At 51.7% G+C, this 17862-nt stretch overlaps 1 protein-coding gene across 1 annotated transcript in view; it reads left to right on the plus strand.

Annotated features, from left to right (window-relative positions):
- The first annotated feature begins 4263 nt into the window (after positions 1-4263).
- The window catches only part of PSMD4 (proteasome 26S subunit, non-ATPase 4), a 28796-nt gene continuing 15197 nt past the window's right edge, over positions 4264-17862 (plus strand). Inside the window, exons 1-4 of the mRNA XM_015424498.1 lie at positions 4264-4411; positions 12317-12457; positions 13356-13470; positions 16307-16393. Coding sequence (XP_015279984.1) covers positions 4386-4411; positions 12317-12457; positions 13356-13470; positions 16307-16393 — 369 coding nt within the window. The 5' untranslated portion in view covers positions 4264-4385. The remainder of the gene's footprint in view (positions 4412-12316; positions 12458-13355; positions 13471-16306; positions 16394-17862) is intronic.

Below are 17862 nucleotides of genomic sequence, written 5' to 3' on the forward strand. Positions count from 1 at the left end.
TCGTGCCTCTGCCAAGGTGCTTCCTTAAATAGAGGCCTCCCCCAGCAGAGGTCAGGCAGCAGCTATTCAAATTCAAATTCACCCAGGCACTCAATCACAGGCAAAACAATGCCCCTTCCACTTCCTCTCAATTACAGGCAATCCCAGTCAAACAGTGCCCGTTCCTCTCCCACACGCAATCAGCCAGGACTCTGCAAGAACTCTAAGTGCTTCCACACACTGCTAAACACAGTTTTCCCACAAAATATCCTTAGCTGAATTCTCTCAGCTGAAAGCAAGTAAAAGAAACCCACTCACCACTCTCACAGCTCTCTCTCCTGCTCCTGCTCAGAGCTCAGCTGGTCTGATGAGGTCATCTTTGACAGGACCTGCCTCACAGACTGATGAGGTCAGCTTTGACAGAACCTGCCTCACAGACTGATGAGGTCAGCTTTGACAGAACCTGCCTCACAGACTGATGAGGTCATCTTTGACAGAACCTGCCTCACAGACTGATGAGGTCATCTTGACAGAACCTGCCTCACAGGCTGATGAAGTGAACTCTGACAGAACCTGCCTCACAGCCTCACCCGTCAACGTGGGGGGGGGGGGTGCTGTCAAGTGACAGTTGCCTTATGGTGACCCCGTGGGGGTTTCAAGGCGAGAGACGTTTGGAGGTGGTTTGCCATTGCCTGCCTCTGCGTCATGACCCCGGACTTCCTTGGAGTCTCCCATCCAATACTAGCTGGGGTCAAACCTGCTTAGCTTCCAAGACCTGACAAGATCAGGTTAGCGTGATTACACAAGCCTGTTAACATCCAAATCGCAAGATGTCACAGTCCCGCTGTACACGGCACTGGTCAGGCCGCACCTGGAGTCCTGTGTGCACTTCTGGAGGCCTCACTTCAAGAAGGTTGTGGACAGAATGGAGCGGGTGCAGAGGAAAGAGATGAGAATGATTGGAGGGGGAGGGGCCCTGGAGACCAAGAAGCCCTATGAGCAGTGTTCCCTCTAAGCTGAGGTAGTGTGAGCTGGCTCGCAGTTTTTTAGCCTCCGGCTCACACACTTTTGTCCTGGCTCAGGAAGGAGGGCTCCAGAGCAGACTAATTCACGCAGTGGCCAAATCTTTAATGCCAGGAGCTCACCAAGTAAAATCTTTGCTCACAATACTCCATGTCTTAGAGGGAGCATTGCCTGTGAGGAAAGGCTGAGGGACTTGGGAATGTTCATTCTGGAGAAGAGGCGGCTGAGGGGGGGTGGGGGGACAGGATGGCTCTCTTGGAAGTACCGGAAGGGCCGTCACTCAGAGGAGGGCAGGGAGCTGTTCCTGTTGGCAGCAGAGAACACGACTTGCAAGAATGGAAAGCACCATCTGGATCTTAGGCAGGGGTCATTTCCTGCAGGAGCGCACAGGAGCGGAGCTTCGGCAGTCAAGAGCCCAGGGGGCGGGCACATGCAACAAGCCCCACCCCCTGCTCCCAGCAGCCCTCAGTCAGAGCAAAAAGCAACCAGGTAAGCTGCAGAGCTCCCTCCGGCCCCTCGGTCCAAAACAGTCCAGTAGCACCTTTAAGACCAAGTTTTATTCAGGTACAAGCTCTCCCTCCTCTGCGAGGACAGATCTATGCGTCCCCGTCCCCCCCAATAGCTAGCAATCCAAAACAGTCCGGTGGAGCCTGAGCGGTGGGTGTGGCCTTCTGACACATTTCTGGTGATGTCGGGGTGTGGCATATGCAAATGAGTTATGCTAATGAGCTGCAGCTCTTTTTTTATGAAATGACCCCTGATCTTAGGAAAAACATTTTGACAGGGTTGTGCCACAGTGGAATTGGCTGCCTGGGGAGGTGGTGAGCTCCCCCTCCCTGGCAATCTTTAGGCAGCGGCTGGACAAACACTGGTCAGGAATGCTCTAGGCCATGGGTGGCCAACCTTCCTTAACATCAGTGCCACATAGAATAAACATCAGACGTTTGAGAGCCACGAGACACGAACAAATATTACATGTTTTTATTGGGAAATATGCAAATTTGCATTTTATTGCCATTAAATGAGGGTGCCAAAAATAAAAGGGGTAAAAACAGATATTGATAACGAAGTTCAAACCCAAGCATTTCCAGTTAAAAGGATCAGGCAGTACTTGCCACGGTGACTAAAGGGAGCCTCCACATTCAGAGGCAGTCAGTTTTTGAATCCCAGTGCCAAGATACAACATGGGGGAAGGCCTCGGCCTCTCTGCCCTGTTGCTGGCCCTCCAGAGGAGGAACTGGCTGGCCCCTGTGTGAGACGGGATGCTGGACTGGAGGCACCCTCACTGGTCTGACCCAGCAGGGCTCTTCTGATGTTCATATGAAGGCCTCAGCCTCTCTGCCCTGTTGTTGGCCCTCCAGACATGCTTGCTGGCCACTGTGTGAGACAGGATGCTGGACTAGATGGACCCTCACTGGTCTGATCCAACAGGGCTCTTCTGAGGTTCTTCTCAGGGGAAGGCCTCAGCCTCTGTGCCCTTTTGCTGGCCCTCCAGAGGGACTGGCTGGCCACTGTGTGAGACAGGATGCTCTGCCTCGGAACACAGAGGTCGTTTGCATATGCGACTTGATTCGCTTTTGCCTCTAACATTCTAAACAGTTTTGCTGTTCTGAGGTAAAATGTGTCCAATCTCCAGGTGAGGGCTGGAGATCACTCCGAATTACAACTGCTTTCCAGATGGCAGAGATCAGTTCCCCTGGAGAAAATGGTGGGCTCTGTATCCTTATATGCTGCTGAGGTGGCCCCGTATGACAGCCAATGTGACGTAGCCGTCAGGGCTTCAGAGCACGGGAGAGGCTGCAGGGGTGTCAGGGGTGGAAAGCTGAAGAGTGAGGGGGAAATAAAGGTAGGTTGATGATTGGCTGGGAAGGAGACAGAGTTGCCAACTCCAAGGGGGAAATTCCTGGAGATGTGAGGGATGGAGCCTGGAGAGGGTAAAGTTTCAGGAGGTGTGGGACCTCAAGCCACAGACTCCACCCTCCAAACCAACTATTCCCTTCTGGGTGAGGGCTGGAGATCACTCAAAATGACAACTGTTCTTTAGGTAGCAGAGATCAGTTCCTCTGGAGAAAATGGCGGACTCAGTGTCATTATACCCTGCCGAGGTCGCCACAGCAAATTGACACTGAGTGTCCAAGGCTGGGGCACCCGCTCAGAGCCTCTTTCTAGATGCCGTTGTGTTTATTTCCTCAAGGGGCCATTTTCCTACTTAGCAATAAAACCTATTTTTACCCTTTGTTTAGGAGAATATACTATCATGTTGTCCATGGGGTGTCACAGTCTGAGTTCACCCTTGTTTTATTTTGTGTAATTATTTGTATGTTCTAGTGTTGCCAGCCTCAAGGGGGGGCCTGGGGATTTCCCGCTTTTACAACTCTCCAGCTGACAGAGATCAGCTCCCCTGGAGAAAACGGCTGCTTCGAAGGGCGGACTCTGTGGCATTTAGGGTTGCCAAGTCTGGTTTGGAAAATGCCTGGAGGGTTTGGGGGTGGATCCAGGAGAGGGCGGGGTTTGGGAAGGGGAGGGGCCTGAGCATGCTACAGTGCCATAGAGCCCACCCTTCAAAGCAGCCATTTTTCTCCAGGGGAGCTGATCTCTGTCAGCTGGGGATCAGTTCTGAAAGCGGGGGGATCCCCAGGCCCCACCTGGAGGCTGGCAACTCTAATGGCATTGGACAGTGCTGAGGCCACTCCCTAAAACCCCGCCCCCTCCTGGCTCCACCCCCCAAAGTCTCCAGGTTTCTTCCAACCCAGACCCTACGGCAACCCTAGTATGTTCTTTAAAAAAAAAAAAAAAAGAGCTATACTTCCACACTTATTGGTCCCTTGTTGAGAGAGCAAGCAGGGAGATCTGATGAATGCAAAATTATTTTTTCATTAGCTACTCGGAACCAAATTGTGATTGAGACTGTGGCCAGATTTGTGTCCCTTGCAGCAAGGAAGCCAGCAGTGTATCAGCAGACAGGGCCTTGGCTGTTCAGACTGTTTCCTCCCTGTTAGCATTCGGTTGTTATGCCCATAAAGGTTGTTCGTTTGCTTGTTTGTATGTTCTAATCCCCACCTGGAGGTTGGCAACCTGGCCTGTCCAGACGGGCCCCGCCCCTGTACCAGGCGCAAAGCTCCGCCCCTTGGGCGGTGCCCCCCCTCCCTCCCTCCCTCCCCTCTCCACCCACTCCAGGAGCGGAAGTCGCAGCGAAGAAGGCGGGGCAAGGAACTACATCTCCCGGCGTTCCTCGGGGAGGGGGGGCCGCGCCGACGCTACTTCAACTTCCGGCCCAAACCGGAAGCGGTGTTTTGAGGGAGCCGAAGCCGTGAGGGAGGCCGTCGGTCGATCGAGTCTTGGTTGCCGCCGCCGCCGCCGGGCCCGGCCGAGGAGGGGCAAAGATGGTGCTGGAGAGCACGATGGTCTGGTGAGGAGGAGGAGCGGCGGCGAGGCCGGGCGGGGAGGCCGGGCCGGGCCCGAGGAAGGCGGCGGTGGCGGTTTGCCTGAGTCATGGCCGGGCCTGGGCCGGGGGGAAGCGGCCTGTGGGGCCGGCCTTGCCCTCCTGCCCGAGCGGGGGAGGACGGAGGAGGAGGCTTCCCGTGTCGGGGTGGAGGAGGGGCGGGCGGGACCCCCGGTGGAGCCTCCGAGGCCAGGCGCAGTCTACCTTCCTGGTGTGTGGGGAGGGGAGGGGAGCTGGGCCTGGTGACTCAGCGGGACCCAATGAGGCGGACGCGGTGGGGAGGGGGGGTGAGAAGGAGTAGGAGGAAAGCGGGGGGTGGGGTTACCAGCTCCAGGCGGGGGAAGTGCCTGGATATTTTGGGGGGGGGGCGCGACGCCATGCAGAGCCGCCTCAAACCCCCCCCCCTCCCCAAAGCAGCCGCTGTTTTCTTCCAGGGATCTTGTCGCCTGGAGACCGGTTGTGTTTCTCTCTCTCTCTCTCTCTCTCTGTTTATTTCTTAGAGTGCAGGGGGGGGGTTGGACTAGATGACCTCCGAGGTCCCTTCCAACTCTGACATTCTGTGATTTATGCCCCGCCTCCCCCCCCCCCCCGGTGAAAGAATGGGCTCGGGTGGGGGGCAGTGTTCCCTCTAAGCCGAGTGAGTGTGAGCCGGCTCACAGTTTCTCTAGCCTCCGGCGCACAGATTTTTTGCCTCGGCTCAGGAGGGGAGGGCTCCTCCAGAGCAAACTAAATCGATGCAGCGGCCAAATCGCTCGCTCACAACTTTGATGCCGGTAGAACACGAAGTAGAAATGTTTGCTCACAAGACTCCACAGCTTAGAGGGAGCGTTGGTTCAGAACGTCAAGTCAACAAGCAATGAAAATGGTAAAACAGCAAAAACAATATCAGATCAGACCAAACCTATGCCTTGTGGACTCATTGACCTAAGAAACTCCAGTGTCTTGGACCAGGGCAAACCACCTCTGTCCATGACAACCCCATGTAATTGGGATCCCAGCCAGTGTTCCCTCAAAGCCGAGTCAGTGTGAGCCAGCTCACAGTTATTTAGCCTCTGGCTCACACATTTTTGCCTCGGCTCAGGAAGGCAAAAACTAAATTGATGCAACGGCTGAATCGCTCGCTTACGACTTGAATGCCAGGAGCTCACCAAGGAGAATTTTTGCTCACAAGACGCCACAGCTTAGAGGGAGCATTGCTCCGGAGCCAGTGTTCCCTCTAAGCTGAGTCAGTGTGAGCTAGCTCATAGTTTTTTAGCCTCTGACTCACAGATTCTTGTCTTAGTTCAGGAAGGAGGGCTCCAGAGCAAACTTAATTGATGCAGTGGCCAAATTGCTTGCTCACAAATTTAATGCCAGTAGAACACAAAGTAGAAATTTTTGCTCACAAGACTCCACAGCTTAGAGGGAGCGTTGGTTCAGAACGTCAAGTCAACAAGCAATGAAAACAGTAAAACAGCAAAAAGCAATAGCAGATCAGTCCAAACCTATGCCTTGTGGACTCATTGCCCTAAGAAACCCCAGTGTCTGGATAGTTATCAAAACATTAGGACACTGAAAAAAAAGTCATAAACAGTGCTGTGGACAGGTCGGGGGATATTTCTAGGACCCTAGCCAGGATTTTGTGGCTTGTGGGGAAGATTCCTGCCGCCGCCACCGAAGTTCTCAGTGCAGAAAGAAAAGTCATTTAGCCAACAGGAAGCTGTTGCCAGGAGAGATCTCTACATTGCAAGCTGTCAGCTGCTTTAGATGAAAGTTCTCAGCTGCTGCAAGTTAATCACTTCTGCCGGCCTAAGCAGCAATTCTGAGAACAAGCCGGCAGGTGGGGGTGATGACTTCTAGAGTCAAGAAAGCTAATACTTAGGCAGCAAAACTCTCTTAAAGGAGGCCAGTTTCTTGACGCAGAGTTAGAAGGGATTCTAGAGGTCAGCCGCTCCAATCCCCTTGTTCAGTGCAGGAACTCATCAACTACAGCACCCCACTCTGCTTACAGGAGCGAACGCCTTTTAAAAAATGTTTCAGGAGAAATCCTTGTGGGGCTGTGCCTTTAAGAAAGGGTGCAGAGCCCCCCAAAGCCCCACTGTCGCTACGGGCCTGCTCCACCTGGAGACTGGCCTGCCCAGTTGGGGTTCAGGGAGTGGGGAGGCTGGTGGTCATTGGCCAGGGGGTAAGTGATGGTGGACATGGACTCTTCCCTCCCTTCTCCTGTTCAGGTACTTGTCTAGGGGGGGATGAGAGCTGGGGTGTGTGTGGAGAAGATGGTTGCTGGGCGGGTTTTATGTTTTTGATTCAGGAGCTGTTCTTGGAATTCTGCCCTTCCTCCAAGGTGCTCAGCAGAGCCCTGCTGGATCAGACCAGAAGTCCATCTCACCCAGCCTGTCATCTCACACAGTAGCCAACCAGTTCCTCTGGAGGTCCAACAGCAGGGCATAGAAGAGCCCTGCTGGATCAGACCAGGGAGGGTCCATCCAGTCCAGCATCCCGTCTCACACAGGGGCCAACCAGTTCCTCAGGCGGGCCAACAACAGGGCAGAGAGGCCGAGGCCTTATAAGAACCTAAGAGCCCTGCTGGATCAGACCAGTGAGGGTCCATCTAGTCTCATACAGTGGCCAGCCAGTTCCTCTGGAGGGCCAACAACAGGGCAGGGAGGCCGAGGCCTTCCCCTGAGAAGAACATCAGAAGAGCCCTGCTGGGTCAGACCAGTGAGGGTCCAGCCAGTCCAGCCTCCTGCCTCACACAGGGGCCAGCCAGTTCCTTTGGAGGGCCAGCAACAGGGCATAGAGGCCAAAGCCTTCCTCTGGGAAGAACATCAGAAGAGCCGTGCTGGGTCAGATCAGGGAGGGTCTATCCAGTCCAGCCTCCCGTCTCACACAGGGGCCAGCCAGTCCCTCTGGAGGGCCAACCACGGGGCAGGGAGGCCAAGGCCTTCCTCTGGGAAGAACATCAGAAGAGCCCTGCTGGGTCAGACCAGTGAGGGTCCATCTAATCCAGCATCACATCTCATACAGTGGCCAGCCAGTTCCTCTGGGGGGTCAGCAACAGACATAGAGACCAAGGCCTTCCTGGTGATGGTTTTTTCTGCCTTCCTGGTGGTGGGTCTGTTTGTTTTTTGGTACTCCCAGTTGTGGAGTTAAGACGTCTGTCCTATGTTCTGGGGGCTTTTAGAGTGCCTGCTTCTAATCAGGATCTCTGAAACTTATAAACCATGTATTAGTTGGACTATAAGGAAGGCCGAGCGCCGAAGAATAGATTCTTTTGAACTATGGTGCTGGAGAAGACTCTTGAGAGTCCCTTGGACTGCAAGAAGAACAAATCAGTCAATCCTCAAAGAAATCAACCCTGACTGTTCCCTGGAAGGCCAGATAATGAAACTGAAGCTCAAATACTTTGGCCACCAAATGAGAAGGGAGCACTCACTGGAAAAGACCCTGATGCTGGGAAAGATTGAAGGTCAAAGAAGACGGGGACGGCAAAGGATGAGATGGTTAGACAGTGTCAGCGATGCAACGAACATGAAATTGAGCCAACTTCGGAGGACGGCGGAAGACAGGAGAGCCTGGCGGGAGATTGTCCATGGGGTCGCGAAGAGTCGGACTCGACTGTGCGACTGAACAACAAATTAGGGGAGATTTTCATAACTAGTACACCCCCTCTACTCCAAGTCTAATCTAGTGTTCCCTCTAAGCTGAGTTAGTGTGAGCTAGCTCATAGTTTTTTAGCCTCCGGCTCACCCATTTTTGTCTTAGCTCAGGAAGGAGGGCTCCAGAGCAAACTGATTTATGCAGTAGCCAAATCACTTGCTCATAATTTGAATGCCAGTAGTTCACAAAGTTGAATTTTTCCTCACAAGACTCCACAGCTTAGAGGGAATATTGGTCCAATCTCTTTATTTTCACTAAAAAAAATACAGACGTCAGTACTACCTTATACAGATCTTAATCATTACATTAACAAAATAAATTTGAAATAGCAGTGATTGCTAAAGGAATACAGGGAATCTACATTCTTTAAAAGTTTTTCCAGTACTGGGTACCACTTATTCAGGAAGTTTGACTCAGACATAGGATGCCCATTTGACCTCTTAACATCCGCTGTGTTATCAAAAATTATATAGTCCCACAGACGCATGTACCACTCCTTTACCTCAGGTAGCTGGGAGGCTTTCCAGTGAGAGGCAATTACTTTTTTAGCTACCAATAATAGCATTGCAGTTAATTTGTTTTTGTATAGCGGGAATGTCTTAAGTCAGACCAAACATTCAACAGTATTGAGTGTATCGTAAAAGGAATTGTACCCAGTATTTATTGCGGAATATCTTTCCAAAACTTAAAGACTGTTGGGCAGAATCGCCAACAATGAATGTATGTTCCTTCCCCTCCACGTCCTTGACAGCAATGAGAATTTATTGAATTTACAGGCACTATTTGAATTTATATTTTAGTTGGTGTGGAATACCATCGGGTGATAAAATTGTATGTCTGCTATACAGAATTTAAAGATTTCCCCAAGTCTAATCTGGGAGAGAGAAAGATCCAGGTAGTAACTTCCCACAATTTAAAAAAACAACAACACATTTAGACATTTATCTGCTATTATGACCAATGTTCCCTCTAAGCTGTGGAGTCTTGTGAGCCAAAATTCTGCTTTGTGAGTTACTGGCATTCAAGTTGTGAGCGAGCGATTTGGCTACCGCATAAATCAGTTAGTTCTGGAGCCCTCCTTCCTGAGCCAAGGCAAAAGTGTGTGAGCTGGAGGCTAAAAAATTGTGAGCTAGCTCACACTAACTCAGCTTAGAGGGAACACTGATTGTGACATATTTATGGCTTTACGACTGTTGACCTTATAACCTTAACTTCAGCATCACCATATTACATGTTAATTTGCTGTTAAATTCCTGCCTATAAGTTTAGAACCTATTCTGCCATTCCAGTGTGCTTGACAAAGTGTGCCTTGCACATGAAAACTCACACCCTGAATAAACCTTTGCTGGTCTGAAAGGTGCCCTGCTGGAGAGAGAATGGTTCACTCAAGGCTTTTCGGCTAACAGAGCATGCAGAGTTTATTTAGAATGATCATTCAGATGCCTGCTAATCAGAGTACCTCCCACTCACCAGCTGACACACAGAACAAGATTCAAAGTTCTTCCTGTATGGGATAAAACAGACAGAAGGTCAGGGTCTGGTATTTGAAAAAGAGTTCAGCCATCCCCCTCTCAAACATAATTCACTCTGCACTCTGTTTAGGGTACATTCCTAAGAGGAACATCAAGACAAACAAACCTTGTACACTTTCCCCTGAAAGATAACGATGGCACCCTTGGCTGGGATATATGAATGCTTAGAGATCAGGAGGTCAGAGAACAGATTTTGGGTAGGGGAGGGGGGAAGGGCAGAAACATCCTAAAATACAGCAGATCAGCCTGAAAGGTAAGAGACCAGCCTTTAGGCCCACTAATCAAAGCTTTTGCAAAGGTCTTAAACCTTTGCTAAATTCCTAATGGTGAGAGAAAATACTTTCACACGTTGCCGGCACTACTGAATGGCCATGCTGTTGCCTTTAGCCACTGTCTTCTTTGGTGCCACGCGTTTTCCTGCCTCTTCCTTTCTGTGGCAAATCCCGTGGGGCCGGCTCTCCACACTGCCACTCCCGGAGATGCCACCAAGTAAATATTCTATTTAAACTTTGACTCCAAACTTCCAACATTTGCAAGTTCCTATTTTAAAATGGCGACCCTTTTTGTCTCACTTTGAAAACGATACTCAGGGTTTAAAATACCGTTTGTAGTTTTGTGACCTTTCGCATCGCGATGCTCTCCAAAATCGGGGAGCCACTCCACCCTTCAGGGTCCTCTTGGTTTGCTTTTTAGAGGCTTGAGAGTCTGGTGTTAGGGGCTGAGAGAGCTCCGAAGCTTCGAAGGGTTGGAACACTTTCCCTATGAGGAAAGGTTAAGGCGCTTAGGGCTCTTTAGCTTGGAGAAACGACGACTGAGGGGTGACATGATCGAGGTTTATAAGGGGACAGAGCAGGTAGAGAAAGAGGTACTTTTCTCCCTTTCTCACAAGACAAGAACTCGTGGGCACTCCATGAAGCTGCTGAGCGGTCAGGTTAGAACGGATAAGAGGAAGTACTTCTTCACTCAAAGAGTGATGAACACATGGAATTCACTGCCACAGGAAGTGGTGGTGGCTACAGGTATGGACAGCTTCAAAAGGGAATTAGATAAGCATATGGAGCAGAGGTCCATCAGTGGCTATTAGCCACACGGTATAGATAGGGGCTCTGGGGCAAGTGATGCTCTGTCTTCTTGGTGCTTGGGGGGGGTCAACAGAGGGAGGGCTTCTGGTGTCCTGGCCCCACTGGTGGACCTCCTGATGGCACTGGTATTTCTGGCCACTGTGTGACACAGAGTGTTGGACTGGATGGGCCTTTGGCCTGATCCAACATTGGCGTCTCTTATGTTCTTATCCTCACCCCCAAACTTGCTGGATGGCAAACGGTAAATCCTCTTCCGTAATATCAACAATAAAAATCGGTCTACTTCACAGGCCAGTTTCAAATATTAAAGAGGGGCTGTGGCTGACTAAAGCAGTCTCTTACCTATAGAAGGTCCCAGGTTCAATCCCCGGCATCTCCAGTTAAAAGGATCAACGAAGAGGTGATGTGAAAGACCTCTTCCTGAGATCCTGGAGTCTGAGTGGGCAGCAGTGTTCCCTCTAAGCTGAGTTAGTGTGTGAGCTAGCTCACAGTTTTTTAGCCTCCGGCTCACACATTTTTGTCTTTGCTCAGGAAGGGTGGCTCCAGAGCAAACTAATTTATGCAGTAACCAAATCGCTCACTCACAACTGTAATGCCAGTCGCTCACAAAGTAGAATTATTGCTCACAGGATTCCACAGCGTAGAGGGAGCGTTGGTGGACAGTACTGACTTTGATGGACCAGTGCTCTGGTGCAGTATAGGGTAGCTTTAGGTGTGTTCATGTGTACGTTTGCCAGTTTGGTGTAGTGGTTAAGTGTGCGGTCTCTAATCTGGGAGAACTGGGTTTGATTCCCCACTCCTCCACTTGCACCTGGCTGGATGACCTTGGGCAAGCCATAACTCTGGCACAGCTGCCCTTGAAAAAGAGCAGTTTCTGTCAAGAGCTCTCTCAGACCCACCTACCTCGCCGGGTGTCTGTTGAGGGGAGGGGAAGGGAAAGGAGTTTGTAAGCCACTCTGAGGCACCTTTGGGTAGTGAAGGGCCATGGGGTATAAATCCAATCTCTCTCTCTCTCTCTCTCTATGTTGCAAAAAAACAGTTAAGAATGCAAAAGAGAAGGCAAGTTGGATCAAGCCAGTGGCCCCTCCAGTCCAACATTCTGTGTCACACAGTGGCCAAAACCCAGGTACCATCAGGAGGTCCACCAGCAGGGCCAGAACTCCAGAAGGTCCCCCACTCTTGCCCCCCAGGCATCAAGAAGACAGAGTATTACTTGCCCCAGACACAAGAGCATAAGGGAAGCCATGCTGGATCAGGCCGATGGCCCTTCCAGTCCAACACTCTGTGTCACACAGTGGCCAAAACCCAGGTACCATCAGGAGGTCCACCAGCAGGGCCAGAACTTCAGAAGCCCTCCCACTCTTGCCCTCCCCTCCCCAAGTACCAAGAAGAAAGAGCTGGATTTCAATTAATACCTTTTAATGTTTTGTTTTTATTTTTTAATTTTGTAAGCCGCCTTGGACGGGTTCATAGAATCATAGAATGTTAGAGTTGGAAGGGACCTTGCAGGTCATCTGGTTCAACCCCGGAGAGGCAGCAGAAGGAAAAGTTCCAAATAAATATATGTCAGCCGGGACCGTGGCGCGGCCTGACTAAGCCTCTCTTTGTGCCCCCCTCAGCGTCGACAACAGCGAGTACATGAGGAATGGGGACTTCTTGCCGACCCGCCTGCAGGCCCAGCAAGACGCCGTCAACATTGTCTGTCATTCAAAGACCCGGAGTAACCCCGAGAACAACGTGGGCCTCATCACTTTAGCCAAGTACGCTCCTTCTCGTACTCTTCGCTTGCCATGAAGTGGGTGTCGGTGGGGGAACCTGTTGAGATTGGCCTGTGGTTAGTTTGTGTTTGCGGGGGGGGTGGGGGGTGGAACACTCATGTGTGTGCGCGTGTGTGTGAACGTATTTGAAGGGCTGTCCTATAGAGGATGGAGCGGAGTTGTTTCCTGTTGCTTCAGAAGGTCTGACCAGAACCAGCATTGACAGACAAGGGAAGCAACGGTGGGCTGAATGGAGCAGAGGGTAGAAGGCGGCTTTGCGTCTGCCTGTAGCTCGGGGTCCCCAACCTGGTGCCCGCGGGGACCGCTGTGCCCGCTGACACCTTTCCCGGTGCTTGCCAGGTGCTTTTAGAAAGTGGGAGGGGCTAGGTGACTCATTGCCCACCAGGGCTTCTGATTGGCTAGTGTGCTTTGAAAGGCATCCTGTTAAACAGAACTCCGCCTTGAAATGCCAAAGCGTTACTACTAGAGTCGTATATAACCAGTGTTCCCTCTAAGCTGCGTTGGTGTGAGCTACCTCACAGTTTTTTAGCCTCCGGCTCGCAACATTTTTGCCTTAGCTCAGGAAGGAGGGCTCCAGGGCAAAGTAGCATATGCAGCAGCCAAATCGCTCGCTCAGAGCTTCAATGCCAGTAGCTCATAAAGTAGAATTTTTGGCTCACAAGGCTCCGCAGCTTAGAGGGAGCATTGTATATCACCTCGCCTTCTGTGACGGCCATTTTGTAACCATGCCCGTTGCTCTGTGTTAGAATTCCAAGGGTGCCCGCAGGCTCAAAAAAGTTGGGGGGCCCTGCCGTCGTCCTCCAGCAAGCCCCCCTGACGACAACGTTTCCCACCTCTGTTTGGAGACTTTTGCTGTACCTCAAACGTTTATCTCTTTTAGTAACTGCGAGGTGCTGACCACGCTGACCCCCGACACCGGCCGCATCCTCTCCAAGCTGCATTCCGTGCAGCCCAAAGGGAAGATCACCTTCTGCACGGGGATACGAGTGGCTCATGTGAGTAAACTCCTCTCACGCTTTTCTTTATGGTTTCTGGCCACAACTCTTTATCATTGTGCGGGCTGCGAAATGGAGGCTGTTTGGTGGACGAGGTTTCAAAAGAAGAGGAGGAAAAGGAGATTGGATTTATACCCCGCCCTTCACTCGGAGTCTCAGAGCGGCTCACAAACTCCTTTCCCTTCCCCTCCCCACAACAGACACCCTGTGAGGTAGGTGGGGCTGAGAGAGCTCTTTCCAGAATTGCTCTTGAGAGAACAGCTCTTGTCAGAACTACAGCTTGCCCCAGGTCATCCAGCGGGTGCGAGTGAAGGAGTGGGGAATCTAATCTGGTTCTCCCAGATTAGAGCCCGCACACTTAACCACTACACCAAAGTCCAGGCACACCTTGAAGACCAACAAAATTTGTGGCAGGGGAGGGGGTTTCAGGAGTCCCTGCTCACTTCTTCAGATACCTTCCACTCTGTACCGCTAAACGGAGCTAGATCACGATGGGTAGCCGTGTTTACCTGTAGCAGCAGAAAAGAGCCAGAGTCCAGCAGCATCACGGCTCACTTCGAAGAATTTCATCCTCTGCCACAATTTTTTTTCGTCTTTCAGGTGCTCCTGGGTTCTAGGGTATGGGTGGTTGGCCATTCTCCAGCCTATTTTGCTTGGTGTTTATCTCGCTGGGATGTTACACCCCAGAAGAGAGCCAGTTTGGTGTAGCGGTTAAGAGCAGCGGACTCTAATCTGGGAGAACCAGGTTCATAAGAACATAAGAGAAGCCAATGTTGGATCAGGCCAAAGGCCCATCCAGTCCAACACTCTGTGTCACACAGTGGCCAGAAATACCAGTGCCATCAGGAGGTCCACCAGTGGGCCCAGGACACTAGGAGCCCCTCCCACTGTTGACCCCCCCCCCCCAAGCACCAAGAAGACAGAAGGAGGTCCCCCAGGGGGGCCACGATGCTAGAAGCCCCCCCCCTGTTGCCCCCCCCCCCCCAAAGCACCAAGAAGACAGATCATCACTTGCCCCAGACACAAGAGTTCCTATCTATCCCTTGTGGCTAATAGCCACCGATGGACCTCTGCTCCATATGCTTATCTAATTCCCTTTTGAAGCTGTCCATGCTTGTAGCCGCCACCACCTCCTGTGGCAGTGAATTCCAAGTGTTAATCACTCTTTGGGTGAAGAAGTACTTCCTCTTATCCGTTCTAACCCGACCGCTCAGCAATCTCATGGAGTGCCCACGGGTTCTTGTATTGTGAGAAAGGGAGAAAAGTACCTCTTTCTCTACCTGCTCTTTCCCATGCATAATCTTATGATTCCCCCCACTCCTCCACTTGGAGCCAGTTGGGGTGACCTTGGGTCACTCACAGTTCCCTCAGCCCCCCAAAATAAACCTAGCTTGCCACAAAAAGAGCTAGAGTTTCAGGCTGCCAGGCAATCTTCGGATCCCTTGGCTATACTACACCTACCGCCGTACGATAATTATTATCGGTCAAACCACTGCTTCCACATCGGACCAGTGTTCCCTCTAAGCTGAGTTAGTGTGAGCTAGCTCACAATTTTTTAGCCTCCGGCTCACACATTTTTCTCCTAGTTCAGAAAGGAGGGCTCCAGAGCAGTGTTCCTTCTAAGCTGAGTTAGTGTGAGCCAGCTCACAGTTCTTTAGCCTCTGGCTCACAGATTTCTGTCTCCGCTCAGGAAGGAGGGCTCCAGAGGAAACTAATTTCTGCAGTAGCCAAATCACTCACTCACAACTTCAATGCCAGTAGCTCACAAGGTAGAATTTTTGCTCACGGGACTCCACAGCTTAGAGGGAACATTGCATAGGACTGAGCTACTGTTAATGCCCAACCAATATGCTGCCGGGGGTAACCAAGGGCTACTTTGGGCAGCCGGTTACGCCTAGAACTGTGCCCCCCCCCCCGGTCCTCCACCGCCAGGCTGTATGCAGCAGAGTCCTTTGCAGACCAATTGGGTTCCACTGTTACCTGTGCAGTAGGTCTTGAATGTGTCACACAACTGGCGGGATCCAAACATCCTGTCCTGTTCCCTCTAGCAAAAGGAGCTTTCTCCGACACAAGACGCTGTTTGCGGGATGGATCCACAGGATCCAACCCCATCTATTGGGGGAGTGAGATCTGGGTCTCGATTCACTGGAAGGGCGTGCCTCCCTGCTCTCCTCTCCCCCTGGCTGCGGTATATGGGTGCGGGACCAGGGGGTGATGGAGGTTAAAGAGGGAAGGAACAGATGACAGGCACTGATAGATTGATTCTCATGGCCCTTTCTTACATGCCCAGGAAATGCTGATCTCCACTTTAGGATCAAGAAGCAGTTTTTCTCCAGGCCATTTTGGCCCAGGGATCCCGGAGGGTTGGGTTCTTTGCCCTCTTCTGGGCATGGAACAGCAGTCACCGCGGGTGTGGAGTGGGGAAGTGTTTGTGAATGTCCTGCATTGTGCAGGGGATTCGACTAGATGACCCCGGCGGTCCGACTCTACAATCCCATGATTTGGTCTGCTAAATTGTGCATTTGTGGATTTCACCGACGCTACCTAGAGAAGTAGCAATTCCGAAATAACTAGAAGGGCGAGGGAGAATTTCGCTGCGCATCCCCTTCTTGTCTAAGGCAGACCATAGAATATATTAACATGAATCTTGTCGCCATCCCTGAGTATTTAGTTTACACCTAGCTAGCGTTTTATGACACTGGATTGTCTTTAGATGGTTTTTTCTATGTTATAATTGGTTATTTCTGTTTTATCCTTCTGTAAGCCGCCCTGAGCCCACTCTGGTGGGGGGTATAAATTGAATAAATAAATAAATAACACGGCCCTTCTGTCCCAGCTGGCTCTGAAACACCGTCAGGGCAAGAACCACAAGATGCGCATCATCGCCTTCGTGGGGAGTCCCGTGGAGGACAACGAGAAAGACGTGAGTATCCCGCTGCGAGTTCCTGCCGGTTCTCCTCACAACAGCCCTGTGAGGTAGGTTAGGCCATAAGAGAGCGACCAGAAGAGGACCAATGGGGCATTTGAACTCAGGTATCCCCAAGTGGTTAAGACGCTGAACTGCAGGCTGTGGAAGGTCGGTAGTTCAGCAGTTCGAGACCCGGGTGCCACATGACAGAGTGAGCTCCCGTCTCTAGTTCCAGCTCCTGCCAACCTAGCGCTTCGAAAGCAAAAAATTGCAAGTAGATAAATAGGTACCACTTCGGTGCGCCTTGGTGCTTAGTCATGCCGGCCACACGACCACGGAAACATCTTCGGACAGCGCTGGCTCTTCGGCTTTGAAACGGAGATGAGCACCGCAACCCTAGAGTCGGATTCGACTGGCTATCGGGCAAGGGAACCTTTACCTTTTACCTTTATCCCCAATTCATGGGCCTGCAGTGGCTCAAGGGGTTATGACGCTGAACTGTAGATTGGAAGGTCGGTAGTTTGGCAGTTCGAGACCCGAGGGCCGCATGACGGAGTGAGCTCCCGTCTCTGGCTCCAGCCCCTGCCATCCTAGCAGTCCGGAAGCAAGAAAATTGCAAACAGATCAATAGGGACCGCTTCGGTGGGAAGGTGACAGCGTTCCGTGCGCCTCGGCATTTATTCATGCCAGCCACGTGACCACGGAAACGTCTTTGGACAGCGCTGGCTCTTCGGCTTGGAAACGGGAGATGAACACTGCATCCCTAGAGTCAGATTCGACTGGCGTTCGAGGAAGGGAAACCTTTACCTATCCCCAATTCAGGTCCAGATCTAGAAGTAGCAAAATGGGGGCGGGGTACATCCCAGGTGCCAAGTCTCCTGCCCTTTGGGAAGAGGTGCGCAGAGACAGCCTTGCTGCTCACAGATGGCAGGAGGAGGTCTGGGGGATTTGGGCAGGAGCCGGCCAGGCCCTGGGGCACGGCCGATTCAGCTGTGAAAGGGAGGGGAACGATGCCGGGAAAGAGATTTCAGATACGGATAACTGAAGAAGAAGAAGAGATTGGATTTATACCCCATGGCCCTTCACTACCCAAGGGTGTCTCAGAGCAGCCTACAAACTCCTTTTCCCTTCCCCCTCCCCACAACAGACACCCTGTGAGGTACGTGGGGCTGAGAGAGCTCTTTCGAGGACTGCTCTTGAGAGAACAGCTCTGAGGGACCTTGTGACTGACCCAAGGTCACACCAGCAGCTGCAAGTGGAGGCGTGGGGAATCAAACCCGGCTCTCCCAGATTAGAGTCCGTGCACTTAACCACTACACCAAACAGGCCCTGCCTTTCACTTTTCCACTCTTCAGCTTCACCAGAGTGGCTGGCAGGGTCGTTTTGCGGCCAGGGACACTGGGCCTGCCCCGATCACTCCAAGGCTCCCACTGGAGAATCTCCTTGTGTGCCAAACCCGTGGATTTAACACAGGCCGGCCCCAC

This window comes from Gekko japonicus, unplaced genomic scaffold (assembly GCF_001447785.1).
Source record: "Gekko japonicus isolate JY-2015 unplaced genomic scaffold, Gekko_japonicus_V1.1 scaffold142, whole genome shotgun sequence".
Classification (NCBI taxonomy): Eukaryota; Metazoa; Chordata; class Lepidosauria; order Squamata; family Gekkonidae; genus Gekko; species Gekko japonicus.